Source organism: Lytechinus variegatus, chromosome 14 (assembly GCF_018143015.1).
Source record: "Lytechinus variegatus isolate NC3 chromosome 14, Lvar_3.0, whole genome shotgun sequence".
Taxonomy (NCBI): domain Eukaryota; kingdom Metazoa; phylum Echinodermata; class Echinoidea; order Temnopleuroida; family Toxopneustidae; genus Lytechinus; species Lytechinus variegatus.
Genome location: NC_054753.1, coordinates 22,059,453 through 22,075,762, shown reverse-complemented (window position 1 = coordinate 22,075,762; position 16,310 = coordinate 22,059,453). Strand labels below are relative to the sequence as shown.

Sequence of the window (16,310 nt, the reverse complement as noted above, 5' to 3'; positions counted from 1 at the left end):
CGCGGTCTGTCAAGCTGTCAAGGGTTAATCTTGACCAACTCAGGAGCTGGATAGGGTATATAGGTCCCGAGTAAATATTGTAGTGATAGAAACATCATGCATTGTTATGGCACCCAGAAGCGGTAACCATGGTCACCCGAGAGGCACAAGTTCATGACTATTTCGCCAACTAGTCGTTCCTAATCACTTGCTAATCATTTGTGGAAGAGGTAGTGGTATAACCAGTCCCACCCTGTTGCAGAGTTGCTGAAAATTGTCTTTGAATTCTCTTGTAAAAAAAAACCGCCCCAGATTCGTCATATAAATAGATTAAAGTCAATTTAATAGATATCGATATGGCAAGACCTGCAAACACCATTCTCGTGATATTTCTGCTTGGTGAGTATAGTGTTCACTTTTTAAAACTCTGTCATTGATTTTTTTTAGCATTACGCAGGGTTGCATTTATAGTCGCACCAATAGGGGTCTAAAACAAATTGTTTTGGAGTATTCTTTCGCTTTTAAAACACCTTTTTTAAGAATTACTTAGTGTTGCATTTATAGTCGCGCTAATAGGGGTTTTAAAACGCAATGTTTTGAAACTTAGATGTGCCAAAATCATTAACATCAGTTAACATAATTACAGATGGTCATTTCTTAAAAGAAGATATTAATATGTACTAATATTAGCATGTAGTCTAAATAGATATGGTATTATTACAGAGATCCCTAGGCGGCCTCATGGGAAGGAATAGGGGGAGGCCTATGATTTCAAATCATGGAAAAGGGAGAAAGGAGAGAAAGCAGAGGTCCCCCCAACAAAAAAAAACAAGAAAAAAGGGAATAAAGAAGAAAGGAGGTATAGAAAAGATGAGGACTGCTGGGCCGTGTGTAAGTTCATAATATCTCTATAGCTCAATTTCTAAAGTATCACTTAAGCCTTTATAGGTCCTCCCCCACCCTAAAAGATGCGCCTTGACACCGCCCGTGGAGTGCCCCGATCTCCATTGTTTGTAGGCCCTATAGTTTCGCTATATCAATAAAACGTATCATAAATTAGCAGCAGTAACAATAGTAATACTGTCCTGTAGTAGTCGTAGAAGTAGTAGGCCTATAGTGTACGTAGGAGGAGAAGAAATTCAAATAAGTTAATTATCAATAAGTTTGAATTTCATTGAGTATTTCTCAAATTGAAAATAAAACAAAAACTTCAAAGATTTACATGGAATGTACATGGAATGTAAAAGTATCACTGAAAAGCATGAACAAAAACTGAACTACGGTTTATTCTGCTAAATGTTATTACTTTCTTTCTTGGCCTTTCACTCAAAATGGTAGGTGGAGTGTCAACAGTGTTTGCTCAACGAACATGCTATGAATGTTCAGGAACATACCGGAAAGATTCCGATGAGAATCAGAACGATTGTTTTACAACAAATGCTGACACACGCACACAAGATAGTTGTAATGGACAATGTTCGGTAAGCTGTTTCTTTCCCCCTCTGTATCTGTAAATTGTAAATCATGTTGATGATATATCTGATGCATGATGGTGGTGATAATGATATCTTGTTGTTGATGATGACGACGATGAAGATGATGATAATGGTGATTTGATGATTATGACATGTTTGTTGTAGACGGTGATAATGAAATGGTAATATTGACGATGTTGATGATGATTTTGTTGATGCTGATGATGTTGATGTTAATGTTGTTGCTTATGATCCGGATGATGATGATAATTACAGCAATGGTGATGATAATCTTGACAATGATAGTTATAATGGCATTTTAATCTGTCATCCTTTGCTGCAATAGCGCGCGGACACTCTCAAATTCACCTACCTGTATTAATTAACCTTCCCACGAATGCACCTAATACCCCTTTTCCACTAGGGCCAGGACAGCGTCAGGACAAGGCGCGGAATGTAATAATTACTATCCGCGACCTGTCCGGACATTCCTGGGAGTGTCCGCACGCTGTCCTAAACCCTTCCTGGTGTTCGGGAAATCAAAATTTGTCCGCATCCAAATTTTGGTCGAGACCAAAATTTGGACGCGGATATTGAATTCCTGACACCTTCGGGACCCTGTCCTGAAGATGTCCTGATGATGTCCTGCCCTTCCTAAACCCTTCCGCGTCTTCCGGAAACCATCCGCAATCAGGTCAGCTTCAAGAAGGAAATAAGAAGCCATGCGGAATGTTTCAGGAACATGCGGATTGGAATAAGAAGGCAAGCGGACAGTTTCAGGAACGTGCGGACAGGAACAAGAAGACAAGCGGACTGTTTCAGGAACGTTCGGACTGGAATAGGAAGACAAGCGGAGTGATTCAGGAATGTGTGGATCCAATGCTAATATGTATGGAACGAGTACACAAGTAGCAAAAGCCATTTGTGGTCAGTGCACTAGATGGGGCAACGGAATAATACAAGGCAAGAAAATTACAAAAAGTAAAGAAGTAAGGGGTCAAGGGGCCTAATTAGTATATCACTAAACAAACCTGAGAACCTAATATTACAAGCAGTGTTTTACGCGAGCGCGAAGCACGAGTTGATTTTTTTTTTTGGGGGGGGGGGTTACAGACTTGAAGGAGGAATATTTCAAGCATTTTCTACCGATCCGAAAAGTGGACTTTTCAAATATTTCTTCCAATAGTTAAGCTGGCAATGATGCGAGCAGATTATTTTGTTCTGTACTGAACATAAAAAGATGTTTCATGCAACGTTTGATTATGAACTAGATTATTTTAATGTACTCGACTGAAAAAAGGACCGTATAGGCAGCGCTTGACTTTACAAATAGGACAACAAAATTAATAATACAGGTGTAGATTTTAAACTGAAATTCAAGTTTATATTCCTATTACATTTTAAGCACTTTGTTTGATCATGAATGAGGTGTCATTAATAAGAAATAATAATAATAAATGAGAGCAAGTTTACAAATATCGCTTTTCTCAGAACGGCTCAAAACGATTTACAGCAGGGGCAAAATGATTTACCCCATGATTAATTTCAATCCCGCATGAAAAGTGCACAATGTCCACACCCTGGGAAGTATTCCTTGCATTTATTCCAGCCTCAAAATGGCGCTGGCAAATTCAAGCATACAATAACTTTCACTTCCAACCGGGTACCCATTTAGCACCTGGGTGGAGAGTGGCAAGGTATGCAGTACGTCTTGCCAGAGGACGGTTTAGACCGCGGTGAGAATCGAACACACGACTCTCCGTTTACAAGGCGGGAATCAGAACCACTACACCACGACTCTTTACAAAAAATTGGCCTTCCTGAAAAAGTCACGCACAGAACATGTTTCTCATAAACATAGAATATGAGCGCGAAGCGCGAACTTACTTCTTTCAAACATCAAGGACGAAAAAGAAAAGACTGAAGTATTTTTCGTAAAGAAATGAACAGCGTACAAAATCTTCTTAAGATTAAACTATTGAAAGTATGAAGCGCGAAAGGGACCATCAATTTTTACAAATTGACCTAGCTGAAACTCTGATATTCTCCCCGTCTGCAGATCTGTCAATTTCTTCACTCTTCTTCCTTGTTCCCCTCTTCTTTGGTTACTCCATTTTTCCTATTTTTACGCAGTCAATAGGGCCTAGCGATCTCATTCGGCCTCCTGGAATTGCATATTTATATTTTCTTTCTTAGTCTATTTCAATTGGTACAAGAGGAGGCAAAGGCGATTAGACACTGGATTCACATTTTCGTACAAAAATTAAAACTGATATTTCTAATCTTACACATTCATAATCTCGACCAATTATTTTCTGTACATTATCGCGATTTTTTCATCCTTGATTCTATTTTACCTTATTTCATTCATCTCCTTTGTTTATTCCTATTTCTTTTGTGCTGCTTGTATATCTCTTTAATACTGGGAGGGGTAAGCCAGCAGCAGGGAGAGGAGGGCCGTATCAGCACGGCACCCCCCCTTTTCTTTTCCACTATATCCTTTTTTAAGTTTCCATTTCAATTTTTTTCTTCTGTCATGTCTGTTTGTACTTTTTTAAAGGGGGGAGCAAGACCACCTCACCCCTTTATCCGCATGTGCCTGTCGAATGCAATTTGCATCCTAACTTCCCATTTTCTTCCTCTTTTGTAATGTATGTATTAATTTGTTGAAAAATTATAAGAAAGTAATGTTATAAAGAGAGCCCCGACTTTGCTATGAACATATGCAGTCTTTTAAAGTTACATTAGTTGAAAAAAAATCAAGATCCGAGATAATTTATTGTTATGTATAAAAATGCACAAAATATGCTTTCAAAAAGTGAATACTACATTACACCGCTAACACACTTTCCTTTATCCTACATATTTCAACTATTAAATAATGCGAGCGCGAAGCGCGAGCTGAACATTTTTTTTACATTCCGACCTAAATACTGGGCATTCTAAGCACGTTTTAAAAGCATGAACAGGAAAGGGGTATGACCATACACTTCATATGACTATGATGACTATCTTCCTTAGCGAGAAATTAAACTTGTCGATATTCCATTCTGAAAAAAAAAACGGACAATGATTATTAGGAAATCATGAAAATATCATTATATTACTTATTAATCTAATAAGCCCAATGAGGGCGCGAAATTGATATTAAGGTCAGATAACTGGACATTTTGTAATCATGAATAGGATGCATGGGTTGAAATATTTTTAACAAAAATAATGCGAGCGCAAAGTGCGAGCCGAAAATTTTGATAAACTGTCATGATAGAGGATTTTAAAATAATTTGTTACAATTGATACAGGTATACATAACTCCCCAATCAAAATGCAAGCGAACAGTTTTAGCTGATACTATTCACAATCAGACCATCCTAAAAAGGGATATTTTTCAAAAAAAATATGGAATACACGAAGAGAATAGTTATTTGACAAATCAAATAATGCTAGCGCGCAGCGCGAGCGGAAAATGTTCATATTTAGACCATAAAATATAGTTATTTTTCAGAAAACTATAAAATCTATTTGTAAATCAAAAAAATTGAAAACTTAATGACCGAGAAATGTTTTGTATATTTACTTTAAAACTTGATATTTTAAGCTCAATATAAATCTATTGAGCAAGTTATGTATCTCATAGATTAGGCAATGCGAGCACAAAGCGTGAGCGAAAATTTAACATAGTGACATGAAATCCCCCCCCCCATCATCTTATTCAATTCACTCGTCTTTTTCCTATTGTTTTTCCTCTTCATTTTCTCTTCTCTTTTCCCTTCTGGTTCTTTTCCCTCTCTTTCCATTTTTTTTCTTTTTGCTCGTTCCAAATATTGGGGAGGGGGGCATTCGATATCAAATGCACCCCTTCCAAAAAGTGAGGGGACGCGTCGCCCCTGTCCCCCTGGGATGTCCACCAATGTATGCAATTTGATTTGAAATAAAAGAAAATCCCATATAGTCTTTGTAGTCGAAGAAAACCCAAATAACACCCCTAAATTCATTAAAAAAATATATGAACTATAATTTTCATGGAGTATTTTTTTTTTGGAATTCTTACTACTTGCCGCCTACTATATTCGCAAGTTGTCCGATTTGTCCTAGCCTTGAATTTACCACTCGTGATGTTGTCCTAAATGTCTCCGGTTCTGTCCTAATACGATCTGCATGCTGTCCGCACCGACCGCCGACAAATTTATTTAGATAATCTTGTCCTAGGACAGTCCCAGGAATGTCCTACGACAATACGCAGACAGTCCTGGTTGTGTCCTAGGACAAGATCATTTGCATAATCTTTTACGGAATTTGGTTGCGGACAGCATGCCGAAATGACAAAAGTTGCTTCCGCAACCCTTCCTGGTCTTGTCTGCGCCAGGGTGACCAGATTTCACAAAATGAAATACGGGACAATCGACAAAAAAGATCAACAAAGAAGGCTACACAGTGTTACACCCAGTGGTGTACCGTGAGTCACGGCATTGGGGGGCACCAGCAAAAATTTTGATTCACCTAGTGAGCGCGCGAAGCGCGCTCTTTTGGTAGGTATACTGACCTATAGAGACATTTTAAGGAAAGTGTCATTAAACGAATATGTATGTTACTGATCACATAATGCGAGCGCGAAGCGCGAGCTGAAATTTTTGTATATATTGACCCCAAACGGACACTTTAAGGACTATATTGTAGGAATCTATAAGAGTATACATATCTCACCATAGTAATCTAATGCGAGTACCAAGCGCTTGCTGATTTTTTTAGAATTATATGCATCCAAACACATAAAGCACCTGTAGTCATTGTAATCATGATTAACATGCACTTCTCAGTAATCAAATATTGCGAGCGCGAAGCGCGAGTTAAAAATTAGGAAATTCACACCTGAAGAGGGGCATTCTAAGGCTTGTTTGTTGGAATTCACGTAGTCCATGCGTATTTAACTAACCAAATGATGCGAGCGCAAGCTGAAATTTTTTATATTCGGATCAGAAAAAGGGACATTTTAGGGACTGGTTTTAGGAATTCATGAAGAGCGGACATATCTCACTAATCCACTAATGCGAACGTAAGCGCGGACGTGAAATGTTTGATATTAAGACCTTAAAATGATATGTCACTGCATAAAACAATAATAATTCGAAGTGCGAGGAAATATATTTGGTGTATATTGACTTGAAAACGGGAGGTTTTAGTACAACAGGATTATATATCTCGTTAAACAGACAATGCGAGCTTCAGGAACAATGAAGACATAGGCCCTGAGCAAATTATGTTTCATAAAGTTATATCTTTTTTATTTTTAAGTAATATAACATAATTATAATATAATATAACATAATTAACAATAATTTTTCCTTCCCACTACGTTTCTCTCACTTTCTCCCTCTTTTTTCCCCCCCCCCCGTTTTTTTTTGGGGGGCCAGCCGATTGGGGGCACGTGCCCCCCGTAGTTACGCCACTGGTTACACCTGTGAATAATCATAAAGAATTGGAAGGGTGGGTGAACGAAAGAATGAAGGAGAGAAAGAAAAGACGAAGGAAAAGAGATGAATTGAGAAGAAAGAAAGAAAAAATTAAGGGGAAAATGAAGGAAAATTGAAAAAAAAGAATAAAAGAAAGTTAGAATAAAAGAGCGAAAAATGTTACCGTCATTCTTTGAATTGAATACAGAGAGAAAGAAAAAGAAGGGAATGGAAGAAGAATACAATGTGTGAAAGACAACATAAAGGAGAGAAAGAAAAAAAAGTAAGAAAAATGAGGAGGAAAGAAAGAATGAAGGAAAGAAAAATGTTTCCTTCATTCTTTGAAAGAAAGAAGCAAACAGAGAAAGAAGGGAGGAGGGAAGGAAGGAATTAAGAGAGGGAGATAAAGAATAATGGAAAGAATTAGAAGGAAAACTAAAATGAAGAATGAAAGAAAGGAGGAATGAGAGGGAGAAAGAATTTAAGTGAGGAGGGAATGAAAACATAATGGAAGAAGAGAAAGAATTTAAAGAAAAAGGAGAGGAAGGGAGGGGGGAGAAAAAAAGTTTTAAGAAAGAAAGAATATAAAACGGGAAATTTGATAAAGAAGACGGGTAAGAAAAAGGGGAAAGAAAGAAAAATGAACAGAGAGAGAAAGGATCAGGAAAGACAAATAGGAAATAAAGATAGATGGAACAAAAACGGGCAAGCAGGAAGGATAGAAGGATGAAGAAAGAAGGATAGAAAAGAAAGAAAGAGGAAAAAATTTCAAACTTCAAGCAAAAAAATCCAATCATCTAACAAAAATCATAATGATATTTGGTGTTTTTCAAATATAATTTCAGAATTAAAAATAATGTTTTAGAAATGAATAAAATATCAAGGTGATTTTTTTTTACTTAAAAATTAGATGAAACATCGCGGCATCATACACAACAAGACTCAAATCGGAAGCTGAAACAACTAGATCTAGTTATGAAAACTCAATAACTTAATTGTTCCTCCGAGATTACATCTCCAAATCAGTAATCTGAGAACCCATAATATAGTCATACAAATTTCCCGCCGATTTTGTGATTATTTTGGCATGTTTGGTGGAGAGAATCTGCTCAGATCCTACATGCCTAGCTAGTAGCCTGCCACACAATGGCAGGAGGCCAGTTAGTTTACGATGTATTGGGTTAGCAAGAAAATCACCGTAGAACTTGCAAATCGATTTTATTGTTGTCTCTGCTTCGTCATCTGTTGGTTATTTTGATGAAAATTCGTCACTTTTAAATACATTTTGTTCAATATTCTGAAATACGGGACAAATATGCGTCCCGGGAAGGGTTTGTCGGGACGCCGGGACAAAGAAGCAAAATACGGGACAATCCCGGGAAATACGGGACGTCTGGTCACCCTGGTCTGCGCCCTAGTGGAAAACCGCCTTTAAGGGCTGGTCACACCGCCCGAAACTTGTTGGAGCGTTCCTTGAACTTTAGAGAGAGGTGGCCTACTTTCGACAACGCTCGTCACCGCGCACAAAATGGGGGGGGGGGGTCGAAAACACGGGCGTTTCCTTAGCGGTGCACCGCTGAAGCCGGCGTTGCATAGAGCGTTGGTTTAACGGTAGCGAGCGTTGGTTTAGTGGTGACGCGAGCGTTGATAAAGCGGTGTTCTGCGCATGCAGGCGTTGGCTTGGCGGGGGTTTAAAGTTGGTTTAGCGGCATTTGACTACGGAGCTGAAGGGATCTCTTTGATAGAAGTTCTGATAGATTCCAAATGGGCTCCTGGGCCATTTCTCCACGTATTTTTTTAGCCTTATGCTGGTCCCGCTACGACTGCTTGTCCATACCAACTCCAAACCAAAGTTCATCACCGCAATGGATCGCAACTTCAATGCCCGACATCGTTCCAGCAATGCCGTGTCCGCTCGCACAAACGCTTAAGGCATGGTAACACTGCCGAGCGTTGTTAGAGCTGTCGTGGAGCGGTAGGGAAAGAGGGTCGAATTTTGCTCACAAAATTGGGGGAAATAAAATCGAAAACAAAAATGGTGAACGGTAGCGAGCGGTGATGATTTTTTTCTCTCCGCTCCACGACTGCTCCAACAACGCTCGGGTGGTGTGACCATGCCTTTACAACCGCTCCACCAAACTTTGTGCAACGTTTAATCACAGCCCGGGCGAAGCAGCGCACTGCAGCGATGGTCCAGCAATCAAGATTTCTGCGTTGGCCTAGCGGACCCAAACGTCCACGAACTTGAGTCTAGCGCTGCCAAATTTTTGACTGGGCGTTGTTGGGGCGGTGGTAAACTTTGCCAGAATTGAAAATTGCCGCTCCCCGCCGCTTGCAATATTTTGTGCAGCTTAAAACTTTCGGAGCGGTAAGAGGGACCATCAGCGGTGGCCGAGAGTATACGGCGTTGCCTTAACGGTAGTCATTAGCCGGGACTGTTCTACTTTTCAGCTGATCAATAACACAATCCTCGACTTCTAGTCCAAAATAAAAAAAAAACAGCCCCACGATTTCCTCCCCTCATGGTGAGGGGCGTGAAAGAGGGGATAGCGCGATCACTGGGGATGGCGCGCCGGGGAGAATGAAGCAAGGGGAGAGAAATAACAAGTACATCGACGTCTAGAATCTAGACTACCTTAACGGGGGTCATTTTGTTTTATGCAGTGGTGAACGTTTACAAGCGGTGATGAAATTTTCACCGCTCCAGGAACGTTCCAGCCAAGTTCTGGCGGTGTGTCCAGGGGAGCATTTCATGAAAGGAGTTGTCAGACGTTTTATCCGACAAGTCCTGTTTTATCCGACAGTTACTATGGTAACAGTGCCTCTCGGCCAATCATAATCAAGGAAAGTTGTCAGGGCTGACAACTTGTCAGACGAAAATGTTGATGAAACACTCCCCAGGCCTTTAGAATGGGCGTCTGAACGCGCTGTATACGCACGAGTCGGACAGATTGAGAACAGTTCAGACAGTACATAACTGGGCCGCGTCTTACAAATCTCTTACAATCTCAACTATATGGAAATCCATCATTGTCATATTTTTTCATACAGGAAATTTGCAAAATGTTCTTTATAACCACAGGGGAACAAACCAAATCATCAAGACAACGATGAATGTATGAGTATACAATCATCATCTAGACAACATTTTGAGCAGACATATATTTTAGATGTTGGTGTTGCTGGCTTTCCATAGTTGTGGTTGATCGGAGCAATCGCAAGCCTGTTTAAGTTGGGGCCCTGTTCCTCTTTGCATCTTCCTCAATGCCAGCTCTCTGTGTCATATCCTATGACCTTGGTGTAAGCTAGTAATTCAAACACACTTTCGCTGCTTTAAATGGCCGGGTGCATCCCAAGGCTAAAGCTTCATGATGCATTCAAACAAAGTGAACATTAATCAGCTAAAACACCGGATAATATCAAAACCGGATGAATAGTTCAGTGAAAGTAATTTTCTTTCATGATGGTTATTTAATCGAATTGTTTGCAAGAAATCAAAAAGCCAAAAAGTGAACTCTCCATCAAATCAGATTCCATCGCCGTGCCTTCGCCTCTTGTCTTCCGACCCTGCAGTGCCCAACCTTGCCAATATATTATTATTTTCATTTTCCCAACGATTCTCCTTTTGATCCGTTTCCACCATTGTGTCATTGCAACATAGTAGTTCCTAATTTTGTCAATAACTCCCAATCGAATCAGTTTCCACCGTTTTCATGATTGTGCAATCGTCAAACTGTCTAGCAACCTTCCAACCTAGAGTTTTCTACCTTATCAACATCGTATCATTGTTGGTGTTCAGCAACTCCACTCTCCATCAAATAAATTTCCATCGTTGGTCAAACGTTTATCAACGGTGCAGCCTAGTTTCTGACTTTGACTTTGTCAACATCGTAGCTTTGCAGGGTTATCCAAGAAATCTATTTCATATAAGTTTCCATTGTTGTGCCATCGCCACCTGCCCATTAAGCTCTCAACCCCACAGTTTTTAACCTTTCCAACATGTCCAATATCACATCATTGTTGGTTTTCCAACAAGTCCCAACGTTGTCATGCTCGTGCAAGCATCGCCAGTCAATTACCATTCTACCCTTATAGTTTCTCAAAAAATATATAGCTTCTTAAAATAAAGATCAAAAACACGTTTTCTCTTTCTCTAGACTTCGATCAGTCTCGGGGTTTCCAGCATCAGCATTGTGCGAGGATGCCAAAGAGACAATGCCCTTGATGACTGCAACGACTGCAGCAACAAGGAAGACTGCCTGCTCTGCTGCAACTCGGACAGATGCAACGGCGATCGCTTGCTGACCCTCTTGGAGGACAAGGCCCTGACGCAGACCTGTTACTCGTGTAGATACAGTGAGATTCCAGGAGTCAAGTCCTACAGTTCCTGCGCTCGCGGCAACTTCGAGGAAAGTGGAACCGGTGTGGAAACGATGCACTGCCACGGAATGTGTTACGTAAGCAAGAAAGATTGACTTAAAATTACTTTGTTTTTGCTTCTATTTTTGTAATATGTCTAAGGGTTATTTTATAAGCAACGGAAGTATATATATATTATAAAGATATGGCACAGTTATGGCATGGTAAAGAAGCTTTGAAGTACCGTGGACTTGACGAGATACAGGCAAGTCGACCTTTGTTGACATCACGAGATACGCTATCTTGCCATATCAATTTGAAAAAGAGTTGTATACCGACTTGACGAGTTGCACTTTGTCGACTCATGAAAGTTGTATATCAACATGACGAAATGCATGGTATGTTGTGCGGATATTGTCATGTCAACATAAAACTGGAAGTCGACGTGGCAAGGTCATCTCGTCGAGTGAATTGCACTTCAAAGATTATGTATAACAATTCCCCTCGAACTTTTTATTCATTGGTACCCCGGATTGGTACACTGCCGCATGTAGTTTGATAAACCTACTACGCCAAATCTAAAGTGAGGCCACTTCTCATAATCCATATGGTAATTAAATATCATAGTCATGATAGTTCTTGGAGTACATCCGCTAGTGGTCATCAGCATCTGTCGGGAATGACAATTATCCTTCAATTTCCACGAGTAGGCCTAATGAAGTCCAACAACATTTTCATAGGGCCCCTGAACAAACTTGGTGTATGTCAAATTTGACAGCTCGAATAAAAAAAAATCGATATTATTTTCGGAGAAGGATTTAGGTTTATCCTGATTCTGTTGATTGACGTTCTGATATGTTTGCTTTGAAATAAAAAAAAACATAATGGATGTTTATCAAGTTAGTAGCTATAAGGTCAATTTTGTTTCGAGTCATGCATTCGAGTACCAGGGCCTACTAGTATACAGTGCGTGTATATACCTTTTTTCGATGGATCTCCATACAATGTCTCTAATTCGCCCTCCCTCTCTACCCCTGCCACAGAGCTCCTTGTCTTACATCAACGGAGTGGAGGACATCGTCAGAGGATGTGCGTACTATGGTAATGGATGTGACGTCCAATACTCGGACGGCGACTGCGGGCGGAACGGTATCAACGAGCGCAACGAAGTCCATTTCAGGCGAAGCTGCTGCATGGGTGATAAGTGCAACAGCGCCATCACTTTCACCCCGGGGCTACTAACATTGGCAATCTCAACCGTATTTGCCGTTATTTTCTGTCGAGGCGTTTAAATATTGGAAATGTTGTCATTTTCATGCCTCCTTATAACCATTAGACCTCAAATAGTGGTAATTCATTTCAAAAGGCACTAAGCAGTCTCTTGTTACTTACAGTCGATCTTTCATCGTGTGTGTAGTTTTATACCCGAATAGTGCGTGTCACAATTCCAATATAATTATAGTATACGAAAAAATATGAATGTGTCTGTCCGAAAAAAGTTAAAAATAATTATAAAGGATATGAAATAAAAGTTTCTTTCATTTATTTAAGAATTTTACATCACAATTTAATTTGATCGCGTGCCGATGACAAATCTGCGTATTTTTGCGTTCCTAACCGGTCCCCATCTCAAGCTTTATAAGGACTGAAAAAATAAGGATACACTGCAAAAACTCCTGTGTTGATTTAACACCAGCTCGGAATATATATTTCCACACCAGAGAAGTATTGAAACAACACCAGTTTGGAATCATTTTAATACTAAATGGTGTTGTATAAAAATATATCAATACAATTTATTTAAAGTGATTGGTTAACATTGGTTTGAATTTTTAAAAATCTGAGCTAGAAAGTCAATTTTGTCACCTGTGTCTGTGATATGTTACAAAAATGAAGCCCAGAAAAAATTGCGTTCGAAAATAATTATTTAGTGCTTCAAAAACTGAAATATAGAGTGACCGGAAACACCATCTTAATTTCATCCTATACACTTATGTGTACTATTTAGGTGTCTATAAGACGCCTCTTTACAAAATCGGGGTTTGCCTCGTAGTTTTAGCTTTTCATTCTCAATAATGGTTGTTTTCAGGGTTTATTAGTTCTAATACATGCACTTGTACACATTTTTCATCTTGGTTTGAGAATTTTTTAAATCAGCTGCTCACAAAGTTAAAAAATACCTTTAAATATAATAATACATTTCAGTTAAAGGGTGCTAGATGCAAATTCGAGTTCTCACAGCTGAAATGCCAAATTTGAAATCTAATTGCTGAACCAAGATCAAATGACCACTTCACTTTTGTCATTAATTAGGATTAGAATGTTAGATGTATACTTAATTATAATGTACATCACTGGCCCTTAACCAATTTCAAACAATAACGGGACCTAACAGACACGTTATCAATGGCTGCTTGAACTGGGCAATAACACAAAGTTGTTTTAGCGCCATCCAGAAATTATTATTGTTTTCTATGATTTGTAACAATAATTCGGTTCCTATTGCCCGAATAATAATTTTATAATCTGTGTAACAGTCCGTTGTTGTTTTTTTGGTTGAAATATAGCAGTAAATTGGTTATGGCATGGCTGAAAATAAGAGGCAAATACACTCTTAAGAATGTTGGGCAACATACTGTCCACACAACAATATTGGTTGAAACTTTATTCAATTTGGATTAGTTTTTATGTGCTTTGGGTGAAAACTACATAGTATTGGTTGAAAACTACCCAGAGTTAGGTAATAATTAAACCATTTATTGTGTGGACAGTATGTTGCCCAATATTTTAAGAGTGTACGTAGTGATGACTTTTGACATTCAAGGATGGCGTTTCACAGCGATTTAAGAGTGACTAAACTCGCTGTTAAATCCCATGTTGTAATCGAGGGGTACAGGACACGTTAGCGCACTGTCATTTCATTAAATCGAACAATAATCTATATTTGTGAAGCACCACCTGGAATGTTGTTCGATAAAATTAGATTTTTTCTAGCCCCGGCCAAGTATTTAACTGTTGGTGTTAACTTATGTTCGGTTCTTCTATCATAGTTATTGTAGGCTATGATTTTGAGGTTTTCGGAATAAAAAATGGGGCCGCCTGCTTCTGTATATTAACAAATAACATGGCGCTTTAGATGTTTTATTGTGTGCGTTGGCACTCCATTATGTGATTGTGATTCTCCAATCGTGTTTTTGGAAGAATATGCTGAATTTGTAATAAAGGCACGCAGTATTTAATCCACACTTGAATCTTAGCAAGTGCAAGGGCATTCTTTTAATGTAAGAGTGGTATCTATATTATTGATATCACAAGAAATTAGCAAATCTTGAAGTTTCGTAATATAATGACAGCCTATCAAACTGTACCAACGAGCGTTCGTAAAGGAGCGAAAAATAATGACGACTTTTCTCAAACTACGAGCAAACTGATATCATCGCTGTTTACTTAAATAAATTTAGTTCGTGGCTAAACAGCTAGTTTTGCTAGTTGCATGCATGGACGTCTCCTAAGCATTTCGCAAGCTCGGATTGCGATTATCGAAGGAGAGATGGTGACTCTTTTCCAGTCCCCGCGACTGCTAAGACGTCAGCCTGTCTGGTTTCCAGCAGGTCTTGCCGTCTTGGTGACGTCTGGCCATCAGAGACGTCGCTGAGATCTGCCGGAAATCCGACTTGACTGATAAGACGTTGCAGTGTCGCTGTGTCACCCATGCACTTTGAGAAAGAACTGACTGAACGCTTGCTGACGGACGTCCCTCCTGGGTGCGTCAAAGGGCTTGTCGGATGATTTATCCTCCGACAATCGAGTCATGTTTTGTCTGACTGTTACCATTGTAACATTAACGCTTCTCAGCCAATCAAAGTCAATAAAAAGTTGTCAGATCTAGAACAGAAAACTTGTCGAAAGACAAAATGTTGATGAATAGCTTTCCAGGTCCAATTCAGATGCACAAAGTCTCCTTCGCTGAGACGTCTCTATCTTTGGTGAACTGTTTTGTTCATGACGTCAGCTTTAAAAGTGATAAGTTCGTGACGTCGCAGTGACGTCACCGTTGGTTATCGAGATACGGTCTTTAATGTAAAAAATACAATAGTGAAAACAGACGAATCTTCAATTTTCGCTCATTTCTTGCGAATGTACATAGCTGTAGGCCTATAGGTTTACGTTTCTTCAATGTCTTGGTAGTCCGTATCTCGTTGATTCTGTATTCGTATGATTCTTAGTACATACTGATTTTAACTTAGGTGTCTTCTAAATGAGTGAATTATCTAGCAGGGATTAATGTAATTAGATGTCATAAGTATTGTTTGTTGTAATCGAGCAATGGAGTTGGTGGAAAATGTAAATGAAAGGCCATTAGACCGACAAGTACACTCGCAGATTTCCACACACACCCTCACGCACCCAGTCACACACACACACAAAGACCTCAGTCCATTGATTACACACAGAACATATACACCTACCATCTACACTAGCTGTGACACACACAAACACTCAGGGTACACCTATAAACTGACCTACAAATTAACATAAATTCACTCTAACTACACGCTCACACCCACAAAATGGCACACGAACACATTCGATATTTTCTTGAATGCATGGTTAGGCCTTTGTGTTCATTTCTTCAGTAGTTTTAAGGTATTAAAAAAATATATTGCAGTTTTTTAAATTCACGTTGGTCGAGTTGATCAAATATAATTTTCCTATGACTACCAATCTTGCAATAATTGTATATTCTTATCTTTTGTAATTTGAAAATTAAAAGAACGACTAATCAAACTCAATTTAATTGTTGTAGTGTTGTAGTGTGTCGTATATAATGTTTCGATTTACTAGGCATATCCATGCACCAAAACAACAACGAAGTTACTATCTACCACACTCTACCACGTACAATTTGTTAAAAAATCTATCCAACTCTGGGTAGTTTTCACCCAAAAGCGCACATTATTGGTTTAAAACTACCCAGAATTGGATAAAGGTTTAACCAATAATGCGTGGACAGTACGTTGCCCAGCATTTTTAAGAATGCATGTAA

The 16,310-nt window shown here is 39.1% G+C and overlaps 1 protein-coding gene across 1 annotated transcript; it reads left to right on the top strand.

Annotated features, from left to right (window-relative positions):
- Window positions 1–12,992, top strand: LOC121427654. The gene is made up of 4 exons (XM_041624166.1): window positions 1–378; window positions 1,318–1,460; window positions 11,062–11,361; window positions 12,307–12,992. The coding sequence occupies exons 1-4, from the start codon at window positions 336–338 to the stop codon at window positions 12,553–12,555; spliced, it is 735 nt and encodes a 244-aa protein (XP_041480100.1). The 5' UTR covers window positions 1–335; the 3' UTR covers window positions 12,556–12,992.
- Window positions 12,993–16,310: the final 3,318 nt, after the last annotated feature.